The sequence below is a fragment of the Canis aureus genome, chromosome 6, assembly GCF_053574225.1.
Source record: "Canis aureus isolate CA01 chromosome 6, VMU_Caureus_v.1.0, whole genome shotgun sequence".
Classification (NCBI taxonomy): domain Eukaryota; kingdom Metazoa; phylum Chordata; class Mammalia; order Carnivora; family Canidae; genus Canis; species Canis aureus.
The window spans coordinates 10,834,455-10,853,841 of NC_135616.1; the positions used below are offsets into that span (position 1 = coordinate 10,834,455).

General features: G+C 37.8%; 1 protein-coding gene and 1 long non-coding RNA gene across 31 annotated transcripts in view; one reads left to right on the forward strand and one right to left on the reverse strand.

Moving 5' to 3' along the window:
• Positions 1–19,387, forward strand: part of DLGAP1 (DLG associated protein 1) — an 875,942-nt gene that overhangs the window by 814,190 nt on the left and 42,365 nt on the right. For all 29 annotated transcript variants that reach the window (XM_077900117.1, XM_077900118.1, XM_077900125.1 and 26 more), the window contains one exon: positions 1,453–1,544. In XM_077900117.1, coding sequence (XP_077756243.1) covers positions 1,453–1,544 — 92 coding nt within the window. The remainder of the gene's footprint in view (positions 1–1,452; positions 1,545–19,387) is intronic.
• LOC144315497 (uncharacterized) overlaps positions 1–19,387 on the reverse strand; it is a 34,197-nt gene that overhangs the window by 3,162 nt on the left and 11,648 nt on the right. The window contains exons 2-3 of one of the 2 annotated variants that reach the window (XR_013381219.1): positions 14,542–14,606; positions 1,427–1,620 (exon numbers count right to left, since the gene is read on the reverse strand). This is a non-coding gene — a long non-coding RNA (uncharacterized LOC144315497). Of the gene's footprint in view, positions 1–756; positions 1,621–14,541; positions 14,607–19,387 lie in introns of those variants that run through there. The other variant, XR_013381218.1, reaches the window with a different exon arrangement.

Sequence of the window (19,387 nt, forward strand, 5' to 3'; positions counted from 1 at the left end):
TATTAGCAAAAATTTTACAGTTTGCCATATTTAGCATTGGTGAGTGTATAGGAAAATGGATATCTCCATACATCAATTATGGCAGGATGATAAATGCTTTGAAAAGCAATTTGGCAATATCCCTTACTGTTGAACACATTCACTACCTTTCTATCTAACATTTTGACTTCTAAGGATTTTCCCAAATAACATTTGCACAATTTTTCTAATTGTTCTAAGTTGTTCTATTACATGTGCAATAGTAATTGTAATACTGGATAATAGCAACAAAGAGAAAGAAAATTACCCTGATGCCCACCTTGCTTATAGTCATTACAAGGAATATTTATGTAGTGAATAAAAGGATTAAGATAGAGCTATATCTACTGATGTGATAAAATATCCAAAAGATATCAGCATTATTGAATAAAGTAAGTCACAGAAAAAATATCTATAGTGTAACCTCATCTGTGTATATTTAGGGTTAATAATCATTTACATATATTATGCATATTAATAGATGGATAAATGTGCTTCAAAGGCTTGAAAGTGATTCTTGAGGAGGTTTATCTTTCTACATTTTATATTTATGTATTTTAATTCCATATAACTTACATTAGATTGCTTTTATATTTAGAAAAATAATTTATTAAACACAGAAAAAAAGAGGAAAAAATCTAATTGCTCTGAATCATCATAAGACTTATTTCATTTTTTTAAAGATTTTATTTATTTATTCATGAGAGACACAGAGAGAGAAGCAGAGACATAGGCAGAGGGAGAAGCAGACTCCATGTATGGAGCCCAATATGGGACTCGATCCTGGATCCTGGGATCATGCCGAGCCAAAGGCAGATGCTCAACTGCCGAGCCACCCAGGCGTCCCATAAGATTTATTTCAAATTTAGGTTTGTCACATAGGCTATCATTTAATATAGATACATTTTCTATATGAGCTATAGTCTATACATAGCCATTTAGGAACCATGTGGCATGATATTCAAAGTGAATTTCTTAGTTTAAGAGGGATAAAAATGAAGATACTATATAGTTTATCTTAAAATGTACCTAAATCTCTCAATATCAACAATTCTAATTACAATAAATGAAATTTCTTCTTCCTTTTGTATTTTGTTATCTGCAAATTCAAAACTTCTAAAAACCCATTTCCATGCAGTACCCCTTTCTAATATAGCATTCACAGGTAAGCACATACTCATATATCCATGGAGCAATCATAGACATTTATCTTAAGAGTGAATAAAATTTCATTTTACTAAGATCAGCAGAGTCAAAGCACATGCTAACAGTGTAGTGATGGCCCTCATCAAATATACAAATACTGAACAAAAAGATTACAAATCACAAAATATTCCAGTAGTACTGCAGATGTTTCTGATAAAATGTGACATTTGTTTTTCAAGCTAAGATGACTAAAATGGGGTACCTCTACATATTTGATTATTTCTTCAGGTGGATGATGCCGAAGAGCCTGACAAAACAGGGGAAAATAAAGCACCCAGTAAGTTCCAGTCCATAGGAGTGCAAGTAGAAGAAGAGAAATGGTGAGTCCATTTGCATTTGTCTTCTTTCGTCTTGATATTGGCAAGTATGGTACCAGTATTTTCCCCTGACATAAACCTAGAAGATTAAATGATATTTTCCCTTAACTTTTGGAAGCATTTAACTGATTCCCTCCTCTACTTTAATACTGAAGACCACTCAAGTTAAGTTTCAGCTAGAATATTAGAGTTAAGTAAGTATATCACATTCACATACACATAAACACTGTGTGCAATACTGTTGTGTTGCCAAATCATTCTTCTTCAAAAGACCTTTCCATTTTGGACTGTAGACTTTTTAAGAGAAGAGGACATATTTTATTCCTATTTTTACTCCTGGCACTTAATTGTCTGGTGTTCAGTATGCACTCAATGATGAGGAAGGAAAGAAGAAAGAAAGGAAAGAAGAAAGGAAGGAAGGACCAAAGAGAATATTTCCTATCACTGTCTTGAATCACAAGTTCTTTTAGATTGCTCTTTAAAATAATCTTTCGGATGAGCACTGGGTGTTATTCTGTATGTTGGTAAATTGAACACCAATAAAAAATAAATTTATTATAAATAAAATAAAATAATCTTTCTCTAGAATCTTCATATCTAGAATTAGGAAATTTAGAGTTTCAGAAACTAGAAGGAACCTCTGAGGTCACTACATTCATTTTATGAATGAGAACTTGATCCAGAGACGTATGTGAATTTCTCAACCAAACTGTGAGGTCCATAATGGGTAAACTATGTTTTATTGATGGTAGTACCCCCAGCTTCTAGAACTGTGTTTTGCACATGCTAAGTATACAATATATATTGGTGAATGAAGTAGAACTGCAATTATAGTAGGAGAAAAATCTCTACATTATAAATTAGAGTATCATCTCAACTTTGCCACTCAACACTATGTGTTGATTAGAAGGAATCAGTTGGATGTCATCCGTCCATCCATCTATCTATCCATCCAATAAATATCTATGGATTGCTTCCTACATGCAAGGCTATATGCAACATAGACTGAGTATCTGGGAAAAGGTTATGCATCAGTTTAGGGAAGGGATACAATTTTAAAGCCGTCTGGTATTGACACCACACTTGGATCTAAGAGGTTTTCAATATATGTATCTATAATATTTTCCATAATCTCCTATAATTATACAATGTTGGAAGCCCAGAAAATCGATACAACCATTCTGGAAACTAATATGACAAAAGTCAGAGATAGTTACACCTGTATCCATACCCATTGACTCAATAAGCACATTCATGGAGTCATCCTGAATGAAATTACTCAAAGGAGGGGAAACAGCTGAGAACATTATCGATTATTGCAAATGAAAAATAATAATTAGCAAATGTCAAACTATAAAAGAATATTTTTATAAATTTTAATGTCCATGAAGATGGGCAGTCTTTATAGACTGAAATGTAATCTGTAAAGATGGTAGGTTTAGGAGTGATTTTTTTTTTTTTTTTTTTTTTTACTCTACAATATTTACTCATTGTGTCTACTTCAAATTTTGTAATCATTATTTTCAAGCCAACCTTTCTGACACTTGTTCCTTGAAGTGTTTTGGAAAACTTTTTGAAACCATAACGTAGGAGACATAAATGATCTCATGGTAAGAACATATAATTTTCCTTTCCCCACTGGCCCAACTTGTTTTCCTCAATGATGTGGTGATTGAGGGCACAGACCCTTGAGCCAGAACACCTAGATTCAAATCCTGGCTCTACTGCATGCCAGGTGGGGGCCTTGATCAAATTAATAAATAATAGCTTTGATCCTTGGTTTCCTTATATGTAAAAAGGGGGATAGCTGGTGGCTTCTGGTCCAGCATGAAAGGAATTTAGAAGCTGTCACTCTGTTGTAGAAGCTGAACAAATGGAAAAATCAACAACTCTACTTCAATCAGTCAGAGAAGTGAAAGCCCAGGGCAAACCACTGCCCCCCCTCAAATTGAAGAGACAGACATACAGATATAGAAAAGACCAGAGTAGAAACCCACAAGCAAAAACCTCCGTGGGAAGCAGTGCCAGGGTAGGAACAGCTAAAATGCATTGACAAATTGCTAGAGGCTCGGTGAGGACAAATTTGAGAATGAAATATTTCAGGGGGGCCCAGTAATGGGTGGAGGGTATGTCCTTCCAGTTTTGTAAGTCACTCCAAGAGGTTACCAAGTCCCCAAAGCGAATATCAAAGAAAAATCCCCAGGTGCTCCTTCTAGCCAAGAGAGGAAAAAGGAAACCATCTTGAAATATGCCAGAACATTCTGTTTTTAACAAGATCTGCCCTCAGGAGAAACTGCTTTACCAGAGCCTAACCTGCAGGGGTCTTATCAGAATCTAAACTACCTGGGGGAAAGGAAATACCAACTCTAGCTCCCTCTAGCCTTACATATGGAAGAAGGGAAACACCCAACCCCTGCCCCCTCTAGCCATTCTGTCTTAGATAAGATGGAAAGAAACTGAAAGTTCACAGTCCAGGGTGCAAGCTTACAAAAAGATCCCTAATCAGTCAGAATGCTTCCTCTCCCCTTCACCTAACCATTACATTACCAAAGGGCTATCCACCAAGGTTCCTTTTACCCAGGACACCATGCTTACTTTTCAAAATTAATTTACAAGGCATACTTAAAGGTAAAAAGCACAGTTTAGAGTGTCTGAACCAGCATAGAGCCAGAGTCAGATATTGCAGGAATATTGGAATGATCAGAGCAAGAATATTTTTAAATATTTGATTGATTGATTGATTGATTGATTTGAGAGAGAGTGAGGGAGCGAGCACAAGTGGTTGGAGGGGCAGAAGGAGAGGAAGAAACAAACACCCTACTGAGCAGGTAGCTGCCACGGAGTACGATCCCAGGACCCTGAGATCGTGACCTGAGCCGAAGGCAGACACTTAACCCACTGAGGCACCCAGGTACCCCCAGACCAGGAATTTTTAAAAACTATGATTAATATCCTAAGTGCTTTGATGGAAAAAATAGCACATAAGAACAGATGGATAGGAACACCTGGGTGGCTCAGCAGTTGAGCGTCTGCCTTTGGTTCAGGGCGTGATCCCAGTTCGGGGATTGAGTCCCAAATCAGGCTCCCTGTGAGGAGCCTGCTTCTGCCTCTGCCTGTGTATCTGCCTCTCCCTGTATCTCTCGTGAACAAATAAATAAAATCTTAAAAAAAAAAAAGAGAAGAAGAAGAAGAAGAAAAACAGATGAATAATAGAAACGAAGAGATAGACCTTCTTTTTTTTTTTTTTTTTTTTTTTTTTTTTTGAGATAGACCTTCTAAGAAAGAATAAAAAAGATTTGCTAGGGATCAAAAACCCTGTAACAGAAAGAAGACTGCCTTTGATGGGCTTATTAGTAGAGTAGACACAGCTGAGCAAAGAATCTCTGAGCTTGAGGGTGTAATAATAGAAACTTCCAAAACTAAAAAGCAAAGAGAAACAAACTGGGGAAAAAAAAAAAAAAAAGAAGCCCCAAACCGGGATTTCCAAAAACTGTGGGAAAATTATAGAAACAATAATATATGCATAATGGGAATACTAGAAGGAAAGAAAGGAAAAGAAGCAATATTTTAAAAAATAATAACTGAAAACTTCCCCAAATTAATGTCAGACTCCAAACCAAAGATCCAGGTCTCAGAAAAGCTCTAGTAGGATAAATGCCCAATACACCACACCTAGAGATACCATATTCAAGGATAATCAAAAGGAAAAAGTCCTGAAAGGAACAAAAGGAGGAAAAAAACAAAAACAAACTACCTTTCCTATACTGGGGCAAAGATAAGAATGACATACGACTTTTCTTCAGAAAATATTCAAGTAAGAAGAGAGTGGAGTGAAATATTACATATTTAAAGGAAAAAACAGGGATGCCTGGGTGGCTCAGTGGTTGAGCGTCTGCCTTTGGCTCGGGTCATCATCCTGGGGTCCTGGGATGGAGTCCCACATCAGGCTTCTTGCAGGGAGCCTGTTTCTCCCTCTGCCTGTGTCTCCACCTCTCTCTCTCTCTCTCTGTGTGTGTGTGTCTCATGAATAAATAAATAAAATCCTTAAAAATAAATAAATAAACAAACAAGGGAAAAAACAATCTGTACCCTAAAATTATCCTTCAAAAGTGAAGGAGAAATAAAGGCTTTCTCAAACAAACAAAAATTGAAGAAATTTGTTGTCAGGAGAGCTGGTCAGCATCACCTGACTGGCTCATGAATTGAAGCCCACATTGGGCTAGAGATTACTTAAAAATAAATAAATAAACTTAAAAAGTTCTTCAAAGAGGACACCTGGGTGGCTCAGTGGATGAACATCTGCCTTTGGCTTGAGGTGTGATCCTGGAGTCCCAGGATTGAGTCCTGCATTGGGCTCCTTGTGGGGAGCCTGCTTCTCTCTCTGCCTATGTCTCTGCCTCTCTCTCTCTTTCTCTCTGTTTCTCTCATGAATAAATAAATAAAATCTTAAAAAAAAAAATTCTTCAAAGGAAAGAAAAATCATATAAGCCAGAAATGAATCCGCATAAAAAAGCAAGAGCATCTAAAAAAAAAAAAAAGAGCCTCTCAGAAGAAGTAAGTGAAGTTAGAAAAAGACTTTTATTTTTCTCATTCTTTCTTTTTTTCATGTCTTTTATCACATAACTTTCCTATCAACCCAGTGAGAACTCTAACCTCCAACACAGAGCTTGTCCAAAACCAAAGAGCTAATAAGATAGGGAAGCCTGACTTGGAATCCTAGTGTCCACACCCTGTTCTGCCATGTTTGTGACCCCCCCCTTAGAAGAAGTCTTAGTCATATGAGTAACCTGAGGATGCGTTCTGTCCTAAAGTTCAAACGATGGAGACATCTGGAGTCATGGAGAGCTCTGCTCTGAAGGTATCTTATAGTCCATCATTTTTCAGCCTGAAAGGCTGTGGGAACTACATGAACTAAAATAGGCTTTCTTTAAAAGCTAATCATCACTAACTGCTATGAAATCAGTTAATTGTAGAGCACCTAGGTGGCTCAGTTCACTAAGTATCTGTCTTCAGCTCCACTCATCATCTTCAGGGTCCTGGGATCCCACTCCAGGCCTGGCTCCCTGCTCAGTGCGGTGCCTACTTCTTCCTGTCCCTCTGCCACTCCCACTGCTTGTGCTTGCTCTTTCTCTCAAATAAATAAATAAACTATTTTTTTTAAAAGGAAAAAAATCAGTTAATTGTAATTAAGCCTTATTAATGTACAATTAAGTCCTTATTAATGTACAATTAAGATGCTTGCCACTCCATAACTAGCCAATAGCCAGAAATCAAGAGCATAGCTGATAAGCTTTTCCAAACCTCCAGGGTCAGGACTAGGTACCTCTATCTGAAACTTGTCAAAATGCTCCAAGAACCTGGTCCATAGTCTTCCAAAAACATGTTGGAGCGCTTTGTATGTATCTGTACGTAGTAGCCTGTTTTCCATGCATATGGAAGCAATAGACACCTGTTAAGAACTCAGATGGAGCACTTCTGCTACTACGAACTTCAGGAGAATGGGAACCCCCAGACGACTGCAGCCTGGAATGGTCCTTAGACAGCATCTCATCCCTCAGGCTCACAGGGAAGTGTCTTCCCCCGAATCACAGAGCAACCTGGTATTGAAAGTAGGAGCCTGCCCCAGGCTCTACATTTCGAGTCTCACAGGCTCTCTGCTCCACTCTGCTAACATTCAGATGAACTGTCTGAAGTCAAAGGATATGTGCTTGTGTGTAAGTGGATTGAACAACAGCAACAATACAGAGGATGGGAGGGAAGAATTAGGACTATTTAACTACAAGGTGCCTGCACCACTCCCAAGACCATATGAGGTTATTTGAAAGCAGACCTGGGTGAGTTGTAGAATGTATGGTGCAAACTCTAGGGCAACCATTAAAAAGAGTAAGAAAAGAAGCACACTTGACCCTAGAACAGCACCGGTTTGAACTGTGCAGTCCACTTACACACAGATTTTTTACAGTAGAGTTTTGGTAAGTACATTTTATCTTCCTGATGATTTTCTTAATGACGTCTTCTTTTCTCTAGCTTACTAGATTGTAAGAATACAGTGTACAATAGATGTGATATACAAAACATAGACACAATCCATGAATAAAAGTAATTGATAAACTCTGGACTTCATTAAAATTTAAAGCTTTGGCTCTGTGAAAGACAACATCATGAGAATGAGAAGGCAGGCCACATGCTCGGATAAAATATTTGCAAAAGACACATCTAATAAAGGGCAGCTGCTATCCAAAATATGCAAAGAACTCTTAAAATTCAATACTAAGAAAGAAAACAATCTGATTTTTAAAATGGGCTAAAGACCTTAACAGACACCTCCCTAAAGAAGATACCTGAATGGCAAGTAAGCATATAAAAAGATGTTCAAAGTCATATGTCATTAGGGAATTGAAAATGAAAACAATGAAATACCACTACTCACACATTAGAATGGCCCAGATCCAAAACCTTGACATTACCAAATGCTGGTAAGGCAACATTAAGTCTCATTCGTTGCTGGTAAGAATGCAAAATGGTACAGCCACAGCCACTTTGGAAAATATTTCGGCAGTTTCTTCCAAAACTAAACATACTCTTACCATATAATCCAGCAATCACACTCCTTGGCATGTACCAAAGGAGCTGAAAACCTGCGTTCACACAAAAACCTGCACACGGATATTGCTAGCAGTTTTATTCATAATTGCAAAACCTGAAAGCTGCTGTGCCCAAGATCGCAAATCCGAGAAACCACCAAGAAGCCGACGCCGATGCAAACACATGAGGGTTTATTTACAAGCTCGAGCTTGGGTCCAAGTATACTCCATACAGCAGAGCAGGGACTTGGACCCCGAAGTGGGTTACAGCTGGGTTTTTTATGGGCTGGTCTAAGGGATCTTCAGAAGGGGTGGAGGAATTTTTTTCCATTCCAATATGGGGGAAAGGGTGGGGGAGTTTCTTAAGATCTGATACGGGATTGAGGGCATTCTGAGCTTTATTGTCTTTCCGATATGGGATTCCCTGCCTAGGACAATCTGCAGTTTTTCCTATAAAGTTCAGCTCTTATTCCCAGGGACCTAAGATGGCTGTACTTGTGCTAAAGCTAAACTTGAGGTGGAATGGCCTTAATTTTTCTCGGCCTCCATAGAAGCAATCAAGACATCCTCCAGTAAGTAAATAAGTAAATAGGTTGTAGTCCTTCCAAACAATGGCATTTTATTCAGCATTTCTTATTTAAAAAGAAATAAGCTATCTAGCCACAAAAAGACATGGAGGAAACTAAAATGCATATTACTAAGCAAAAGAAGCCAATCTGAAAAGACTACATACTGTATGATTCCAACTACGTCACATTCTAGAAAGGGCCAAACTATTGAGATAGTAAAAGTAATGATTAAGAGAGGAAGAGGAATGACGAGACACAGCACAGATGGTTTTTAGGCCAGTGAAACTACTTTGTATGCTGCTATGATGGTAGAGACACATCATTATACACCTATCCAAATCCAAAGAATGTACCCCACCAAGAGTGAACCCTACATGTAAACTATGAATTTTGCATGGTACCCATGTGTCAACAGGGGCTCAGCATCGTAACATATGTACCACTCTGGTCGGGGGTGTTGTTAAAGGAGGGTCCGGGGGTGGGAGAAAGGACAGAGGGTATACTAGAAATCACTGTACTTTCTGTTCAGTTTTGCTGTGAATCTAAAACTGCTCTAAAAAACAAAGTCTATTAATTAAAAAAAAAAAAAAAAAAAGAGGAATGGTAGATAATAGTGTTAACCTCAGAGTGTTGTCTTAGGGTGTGTTGTTTAAGATACATAAAACTTTTAGAAAAACACCTGACACATGGGAAGCACTTTTTTGTGTTTACTACTCTCCTATGTACCCAAGTAGAATCTCTCTAAAGATTGAAATCTCAAGAAAGCAATTATACCACCTTTTCTGAAACAATAAGAAAAAAAATTACCTCGATTTTGTAATTTGACTTCAAACATGTCCCCTGCAGTCAACTATCCTGTTTTATCAAATAAACACCCTAACACATATCCATCTACCAGAATGCTGAATACCGCATTCTTTGGACACACATGATAACAACCCCAGAACTTCAAATGAACCACTTTTACCGTATTCTGAAAAAGTTGAACATTTAATGAATTACTGAAATTTATAGGATGGTCAATTTCTCAGTACTTTGAGTGGCTTATGGACCAGCAGCCCAAATTTCCTGCTTAATTTTTCAAAACCACCCTTCCTCAAAGGTCACTTCATAGTTAACTGCTGTAAAGTAAATAAGCATTTAAATTGATGTTAATGATTGTTTTCAACCTCTCCAAAAGAAATCCATTGTCAAACAGGGATTCTTACAACTTCTGCCTCCAATTAGGATTCTTTTTTACAGTTCTGCTGGTAGAATTCATTTAGATAGGATCTTAAAAGCAAAATTGGGCAACTGAGATTACCAATGATAGCTAAGGGAATTCTTTTTAAATTTTCTAGTGATAAATTGTCTTCTCGTTGGAATGGCCAGCACAACCCATCTTTTCCTTCCCCAAATAAATAGACTGATAAACAAGTGCAACCTAACAAAAAGTGAGAGAAAGAAAACAGAGCCAGAGAAAGAAAGAGATCATACAAAGAGAGGATGATTAACTAGACTTTGTAAGAGAGCAAGAAACTCATTATCACCTTTTGAATCCATCACAGTTTAGAAACCAAAATTAACATAGCAAAGTACACCTGGCTAATTTGTCTATTAAGGGGTAGACTTCAGTGTTACAAATTAAAACAAAAGGAGGAAGTTAATAACTCACTAGTAAAAAGTAAAATGGATTAAGTAACCTGTCTGCTCCAAAAGAGGAATCTAAATGGAGTACTATAAATCTGCCTGGTATATTTGCAGACGGCCATGACATCCTCAAAATGCCATCCATAGCAGATGTGCCATTTCCCTTCTCCAGGGCTCCCTCATGGTGGGGACCCTGCACTGAGAAATGCTGTCTAAAGGTCACTAGTTTAAATGCCATGGCAGCGCCAAACCGGGGATAACGAATGCCTGTGGTTTTGAAACAAGACTACTCCTCTTACGCCAATGAAGAAATGCCTCATCTCCATCAAACATTTGCTGTCTTTCCCCAATTCCTGTTTCAAGGGTCACCTAGCAGCACAGTTCGATAGGATCCACACGACATAAGGTATTTGTTCATATGCAGGATTGACTTACCCCAAGCAAAGCCAGCAAACCTTGCCAACACCTCCCCTGCTCTGCCTTTGCTCTGCATCTCAATGCCTCCTAGCATCCGGTCCCCATTCTCTCTCATCCTTCTGACTGCTCTCCAGGAATTTGCGTGAGGTCTTCTTGTCTTTCGAGCTGATAATTAGCAAATCCAGTAAACCAATCCTTCCTATTTACTAAGGTGAGAAAGCTAAGAGGCTCTCAGGGATCTCCCCTTTCCTTCCAAGTAACAATTGTATATCAACCATGGTTCATACAAGGCTTTCCTTTTCTTTTTTTTTTTTTTAAGACTTTCTTACATTACCCCACTAGTGACTCCAAGACTCTAAGAGTGGACACAAAAAGAAGAAGAATATATTTATTTTCAACATAAAAGTGGCATGTAAATTTACTTGGAGGAGAACATAGAGCAGCAGCATGTTGACAGTTTATCTGTTGACAGATATCTATCTGATGGACTTTGGAACAATGAAGACACTGTGTGTGTGTATCTTAAGCATTATCTATCTTTTCTTTTTTTCTTAAAAAAATATTTTATTTATCTATTCATGAAAGACAGAGAGAGAGAGGCAGAGACAGAGGGAGAGGGAGAAGCAGGCTCTCTGTGAGAACCCTGATGTGGGACTCGATCCCAGGACCCCAAGATCATGACCTGAGTGGAAGGCAGACGCTCAACCACTGAGCCGCCCAGGCGCCACCATTATCTATCTTTTCTATAAAAATTATGTATTATTGAATCTAATTAACTATTAAAAAATAAGATACTATTTATACATTATTAAAATTTATAAATTAGAGAAATAAAATTCCCCATAAGTTCACTCATTAACCATTAGTTAATAAAGGGGTATGTTGTTTACACATACATTTTCCATAAACATTTTATTTATTTATTTATTTATTTATTTATTTATTTATTTATGAGAGAGAGAGAGAAAGAAAGATAAGATGGGGGAAGGGGCAGAGGGAGAGGGAGAAGCAGACTTCCTGCCTGAGCAGGGGCTTGAACCCAGGCCCCTGGGATCATGACCTGAACTGAAGGCAGAGGCTTAACTGAGCCAACAGGCACCCCTTCCATAAACATTTTATGAGTTACTAAAATTGCTCTATGTATTAAATTTAGTAATATTTTGGGGTGCCTGGCTGGCTCAGTCAGGAAAACATGTGACTCTTGATCTTGGGGTTTGAGTTCAAGCCCCACATTGGATGTAGAGATTATTAACAAAAAACCCACAACAAGACTTTAAAAAGAAATAAAATTAACTAATGCTAGAAGCTTTCTCGTTATTAAAAATTCACAACAAATATTTCTTTTGTTGAAAAGAAATATACAGGGATCCCTGGGTGGCGCAGCGGTTTGGCGCCTGCCTTTGGCCCAGGGCGCGATCCTGGAGATCCGGGATCAAATCCCACGTCAGGCTCCCGGTGCATGGAGCCTGCTTCTCCCTCTGCCTGTGTCTCTGCCTCTCTCTCTCTCACTGTGTGCCTATCATGAATAAATTAAAAAAAAATTAAAAAAAAAAAAGAAAAGAAATATACAGTATTGTATATTGTATATATACTTGAATTATACAGTATTCAAGAGTAGGTATGAATCATAATTTGCTCCCCCTGTCTCGCACTGTTGAATATCTCCATTATTTCTAGATTGAATTCTGGTTAAAGACAGTGAAAAAAAATACACATATCATCTTTGAGGCCTTCTGAAACTAAATGGCAGTAAAAGGATTTTTTTGCTTGTTTGGGCATAAACTGCCAAGGATGTAGAGAACAGGATAGAAAAAAAGAACAGTGACCTGTTGGAAGCTGGAAAGCAGAAAGACAAGTGATCTCTGACTCAGCTGACCAGGGGAAGCAGAATCTAAAGCCAGGGTTGCAAAAATCCAAGATGCAATTCAATTTAAATTTCAGAACCCACAGAAGCCATAGGGCCTGACAACCTTGGGTGCTCAGAGAAGTAGGGTTGAAGGAGCTAAGAACTTTGTCCCTGCAGAACCAGGTGATGGCCCCTCCCACCCGGGCAGAGGACTGGCGATCTCTCTTCTTCGGATGCTAAAACAAAGGGTCTCAGAGCTGCAGGACAGCAGCACAGTTGAGGGCACCATTACTATCCTAAAAATAGGAAGATAAGTGAAATTTTACCAACAGAATGCTGAGGCACCCTGCCCTAAGCCTCCTTATGCTCCCACAGCTCCCAGAATCCTGGCAGCCAGGCTTATTTCCTCTAAGCAGAAGCGTGGAACAATCTATTGTGGGTGAACTGACCAATCTCAGCCCAAAGACTCAAAGACCCATAACATCAGAACTCTGCAAGGTGAGAGCCCAGTGAGGTCACCTACACTGAGGATCATAGTGGATAAGCCCCTACTAAAGGACGGATTTCTTTATTTTCCCCCAAAGATTTTATTTATTTAATCATGACATACAGAGAGAGAGAGAGAGAGAGAGGCAGAGACACAGGCAGAGGGAGAAGCAGCTCCTTGTAGGGAGCCTAATGTGGGACTCAATCCCGGGACCCCAGGATCACAACCTGAGCCGAAGGCAGACGCTCAACCACTGAGCCACCCAGGCATCCCTAAAGGACAAATTTCTAAGGAGGCTTTTATTGTGCCTTTCAGCCATGAGCAGACAGCTAAGAATCGGTACACTCAGATCAGAGTCATAAAGAAGAACCAAAAGTTTTAAGGAACATTTAGAAAATTTAAGAGTTATTTTTGAGAGAAAAGAAGGGAAAGGCAGACAAGGAAAGCTCCATGATAGAAGTGAAAATTGATATGGTCTCTGGGGCACCTGGGGGGCTCAGTCCGTTAAGTGTTGAACTCTTGATTTCGGCTCAGGTCATGATCTCAGGGTTGTAGGATTGAGCCCCACATGGGGCTCTCCTCTCAGTGTGGAGTCTGCTTGTGCCTCTCCCTCTGCTCTTCCCTGGCTTGTGCTCTCTCTCTCTCTCTCTTAAATGAATAAAAAAAGTAGCATCTTTTTAAAAAAGAAAAGGAAAATGTATATGGTCTCTTGAAGAGCATCTTATCCTCCTGAGGTGGGGAGGGGGCAGTAGGGTGGGAAGACAAAGAAAAGTGCTCTTAGAAATTAAAAACTTAATAGCGAAACTGGAAAACCTAATAGAAGAGTTGGAAGATAAATTGAAGAAATTTCTAGAAAAAGCACAAAAGGGGAAAAGCAAAGAAGTAATCCAGGAAACAGGTAATCCCATCCAAGATAGGGGAAAAGGAGGGTCCAGGATGATGGAGAAGAAAAATCCCCAGACAACAGTTGTGCAGCAGGTCTAGGGAGGGACTAGCTATGATGGAGCAGGTCAGATGCTCTGTGAAAGATTAATTCAAGAAGACCTGAGGAATATGTAATGTGTTTGTTTCAGTGCATGCAGAGGAAACTACACATCTGGGGGGATTTTGAGGATTGAGAAAGTGCTAAGTACATACAAATTAAGCAATTTCTAAATAAGTAAAAAAGGTATAGGAAGTAGAATATAATATGGCATAATAGCTTGCTAGGGCTGTGATAGCGAAGCATCACAGACTGGGAGGTGTTCAAGCAGAAATTTATTTCCTCACAGTTCTGAAGCTAGAAGTCTAAGATCAAGGTGTTGGTAGGGTTGGTTTCTTTTGCAGGTTTTGGCTTGTAGATAACTGTCTTCCCCCTGCGTCTTCAGATGTTCTTCCCTCTGTGTCTGTCTGTGTCCCAATTTCCTCTTTTTTAAGGATATCAGTCACATTGGATCAGGGCCCACTCATATAACTTTACTTTAATTACCTCTTGAAAGCCCGATGTCCAAAACCAGTCACATTCTGAAGTACTGGAGGTTAGGGTTACCGCATCTGGAAGTGGGGAAGTGCACAAGTAAGGCCATAACACACAGTCAGCTGTGTATACTATTTCCTGTTCAAAATAGTGTAGCTACAAAAAGCAAGTTCTGAATATTGATCCAAATGTACAATGTAATTGTATCAGGAGAATGGAAAAAATACTGGAGCAGACCAGAAGTGTGTGTGTATGTGTGTGTCTGTGTGTGTCTGTGTGTGCGTGGTGAGAGAGAGAGGCAGATAGACAGACACAGAGACAGAGACAGAGACAGAGAATGAAGAGGAGAGAATGAAGACGAGGTGAGAAAAATCTAAAGGTTCATCTTTCCTAAAGACAAAAACTAAATGATTAACAAATAGCAATGTTTGTTATTTAGAAGTAATAGTTAAGAATGGCTGCTTGTGGAACAGAAAATTATTACATCACTGGACCAGGAATTTCTATTTTTCATAGCCAGCCTTGTAGAGCCACTTGATATTTTAAAATTGTGTGCATGTATAACTGCTAAAAATCAGAAGTGACCAATCGAAATAGTGATGTATAATATTGTGGTAAATATCGTTGTGCAATAAGTATTTTTGCTATTTCAGCTTATTCCATTTCTGGGCTTAAGAATGCAAGCATTTTTTTAATGTTCTTGATATCCATTGGCAAATAGCTCCTGAAAAGATCTGCAGCACTTTCCACTCAGAGGGAAGCACTTGAGGCCACAGTTACCTGTTCTCTTCAAATCCCCTCATTGTTTTAACAGCTTTATTGAAATTGACGTACAATTTCAATACATACATATATACATAGAAAGTGTATAATTTGATAAATTTTTACATGTATTTATGATAAATATCATAAGAGAAGAGATGGGTGGGCAGGAGGGGCTGAAAGTGAAGGGGTAAGTGGGGACCTTTGGAGGTGAGGATTGTGTTCTCTATTTTGATGGTGGCGAGAGTTCCATTTTATGTATATAATATATACATGTATTTGTAATAAAAGTTAAGATTTCGCATCTTAACAATCTCTCTAATTTATTTATTTATTAAAAGATTTGTTTATTTATTTGAGAGAGAACACATCCATATGAGCAGGGGGAGGGGCAGAGAGATGGGGAAGTAAACTCCCCACTGAGCAAGGAGCCTGACTCAGCTGAGATCATGATCCGAGCATAAACTAAGAGTTGGAGGCTTAACCAACATCCACCTACGCACCCCTCTCTCTTCTTTTATTTAGCAATATTACATAATTTACAGTGTAAAGGCCTTGCATATAATTTGTCAGCTTTGTTCATAGATATTTCTTTTTTTTCCCCTGATACTACAAATGGTATTTATTTTAACTTCACTTACCAACTGTCTATTGTTAGGGCATAGAAATACCATTGATTTTTGTGTGTTGATCTTCTATCCTGTAATGTTCCTAAACCAGGCTATTAGTTTTAGTGGCTTTTTCGTAGAGTCCATATGATTTTCTAGACTACTACATTATCCACCCAAAAAAGGACAGATTTATTTCTTCTTTTCATCTGGATGTATTCTTTCTCTTGTTTTATTACACTAGCTAAAACTTCCAATACAATTTTGAATAGAAGTCATGAGTATGGACACCCTTGCCTTATTTCTGATCTTCTGTAAAAATATTCTCTCACCACTATGTATTATGTGAGCTTTAGCTTCTTCAAAAAAAAAAAAAAGATTTATTGATTTGAGAGAGCAAGAGAGAAGGAGAAGGAGCATGAGCGGTGGGGAGGGCAGAGGGAGAAGTAGACTCCCCACTGAGCAGGGAGCCCAATGAGAGGATCAATCCCAGGCCCCTGGGATCATGACCTGAGCCAAAGGCAGAGCTTTAACTGACTGAGCCACCCAGGCACCCCAAGCTATAGGTTTTTTTGTAGATGCCCTTTAATGAATTGAAGAACTTCCTATCTATTTCTAGTTTGTTGAGAATTATGATCAGGAATGGATATTGGATTTTGTCAAATGCTTTTTTTGTATCTAATGAGATATCACAAGGTTTTTCATTTTAAACTATTAATATGTTGAATTGCATTGGTTAATTTTTTAAAATTATGGTAAAATGCGTACAAAATAAAACTTACCATTTAAACCATTTTACATGTACAATTCAGTGGCACTAAGTACATTCACAGTGCTGTACAACCATCACTACTACCTAGCTGCAAAATATTTTCGTCACTTCTAACAAAAATCCCATAACCATTAAGCAGTCACTGTCTATTCACCCTTCTTCCCAGCCGTTTGAAACTGCTAATATGGTTTCTGTCTTTATGGATTTGCCCATTCTGGATATTTCTTTAAAATGGAATCATACAACATGTGGCCTTTTGTTTTTGTGTCTGGTTTGAGGTTCATTCATATTGTAGCAAGTATCAGTATTTCATGCTTTTTTATGGCTGAATAGCCACTATATAGTCATATTACATTGTTTCTTGGGGATCCCTGGGTGGCTCAGCAGTTTGGCACCTGCCTTCGGTCCAGGGCGTGATTCTGGAGTCCCGGAATCAAGTCCTGCATCGGGCTCTCTGCACGGAGCCTGCTTCCTGCATGGAGCCTGCTTCTCCCTCTGCTTGTGTCTCTGCCTCATTCTCTCTCTGTGTCTCTCATGAATGAATAAATAAACTTAAAAAAAGAAAAAAAGAAAAAAAAACATTGTTTTTTCATCTGTTCGTGGCCATTTGGGATGTTTTCTCTTTTGGCTATTACGAATAAAACTACTACAAACATTTGTATACAATTTTTTGTTTGAACATCTGTTTTAAATTCTTTTTGGTATTTACCTAGGAGTAGAATTGCTGGGTCATATTGTAATTCTATGTTTAAGATTCCTTTTGGAGGAAGCACCAAATTATACTCCACAGCAACTCTTCCATTTTACATTCCCACCAACAATGTATGAGTGTTCCAATTTCTCCACGTTTTGGCCAACACTTGTTATTTTCCATTTTTAAAAATTATGACCATCCTAGTGGATATGAAGTGATATCTCATTATGGCTTGAATCTGCATTTCCCTAATGACTACTGATGTTGACTATCTTTTTGTGTGTTTATTGGCCATTTGTTTATCTCTTTGGAGATATATCTATTCACCTCTTCTGCCCATTTTTAATTTTTAAATTAAATTAATTAAATTTTTAAATTTTAAATTAAATTAATTAAATTAAATATTATTTATTTATTTATTTATTTATTTATTTATTTGAGAGAGAGAGAGAGAGGTACAAGTAGACTTTGTGCTGAGTTTATAGCCTGACATGGAGATCTCATGATACTGAAATCCTGCCCTGAGTCAAAATCAAGAGTAAGATGCTTAACCAACTAAGCTACCCCAATGCCCCAACTTTTGCCCATTTTTAAAATTAGGTTGTTTGTTTTTATTGTTGAGTGCTTATAGTTCTTTATATATTCTGGATACCAGACCCTTATCAGATATTTGATTTACAAATATTTTCTCCCCTTCTTTGGGTTGTCTTCCTTATTTATTGGTAGTGTTTTTTCATGCACAAAAGTTTTTAATTTTGATGAAGTCCAGTTTTTTTCATCACTGTGCTTTCTATATCATATTTAAGAAACCATTACCAAAGCCAAAATAATGCAGATTCACCCCTATGTTTTCTTCCAAGAATTATATAGTTTAAACTCCTAAATTCAGGCTTTTGACCCATTTTGAGCTAACTTTTCTATGTGGTGTGAGTTATAATTCCAGCTTCATTCTTTTGCATGTGAATATTCAGTTGTCTGGCATTTGCTGATTTTTTAACATTAACCCAACTTTGTGTTCCTGGGATAAGTTCAATATTGTCATCATGTATAATCCTTTTTTATGGGATGCCTGTGTGGGTCAGCAGTTGAATGTCTGCCTTTGACTCAGGGCATGATTCCGGAGTTCTGGGATTGAGTCCCACGTCAGGCTTCCTGCATGGAGCCTGCTTCTCCCTCTGCTTATGTCTCTGCCTCTCTCTCTCTGTGTCTCTCATGAATAAATAAATAAGATCTTTTTAAAAAATCCTTTTTTATATGTTGTTGGACTTGATATTCATTGGTTAAGAATATTTGTATCTGTATTCATGAGAAATATTGTTCTGTAGTTTCTTGTATTGTCTTTGTTGTCTTTGGTGTAGAGTAATGCTATCTTCATAGAAAGCCTTAAGAGTTATTTTTTTCCTCAGTTTTCTAAAGTCTCTGTATAAAATTGTTATAATTTTTCATTTGATATTTAATTGAATTAACCAATGAAACTGTGTGGATCTGGAGTTTACTTTGTGGGAAAGTTTTTTACTACAAATTCAAATCCTTTAATAAATAGGGCTATTTAGGTCATTGATTTCTTTTTATTTGATCCTGGGTAGTTTGTCTTTCAAGGAATTTGTCTGTTTCATCTAAGTTATCCGATTTATTGATATAAAACTGTTCATAATATTCCTTTCATATAATTTTTATAGCTGTAGAATCTGGAGTGGTGTCATCTCTCTCATTTCTCATATTGGCAATGTGTGACTTTTCTTTTTTTTCCTCATCAGCCTGGCTAGAGGATTATTAATTTCATCAATTTTTAAAAGAAAAAGCTTTGATTTCACTGGTATTTCTCTATGTTTTCCATTTCATTGACTTTTTACTTTTATCTTTTTCATTTCATTTATTTAATTTACCCTATTTTGCCTTTGCTCTTCTTTTTTAAATTTCTTAAAGTAGCAGTTGAACACTGAATTGAGACCTTTATTTTTTGTACTATTGGTGTCTAATGCTATAAATGTCCACTTAAATACTGTTTTAACTACATCCCAT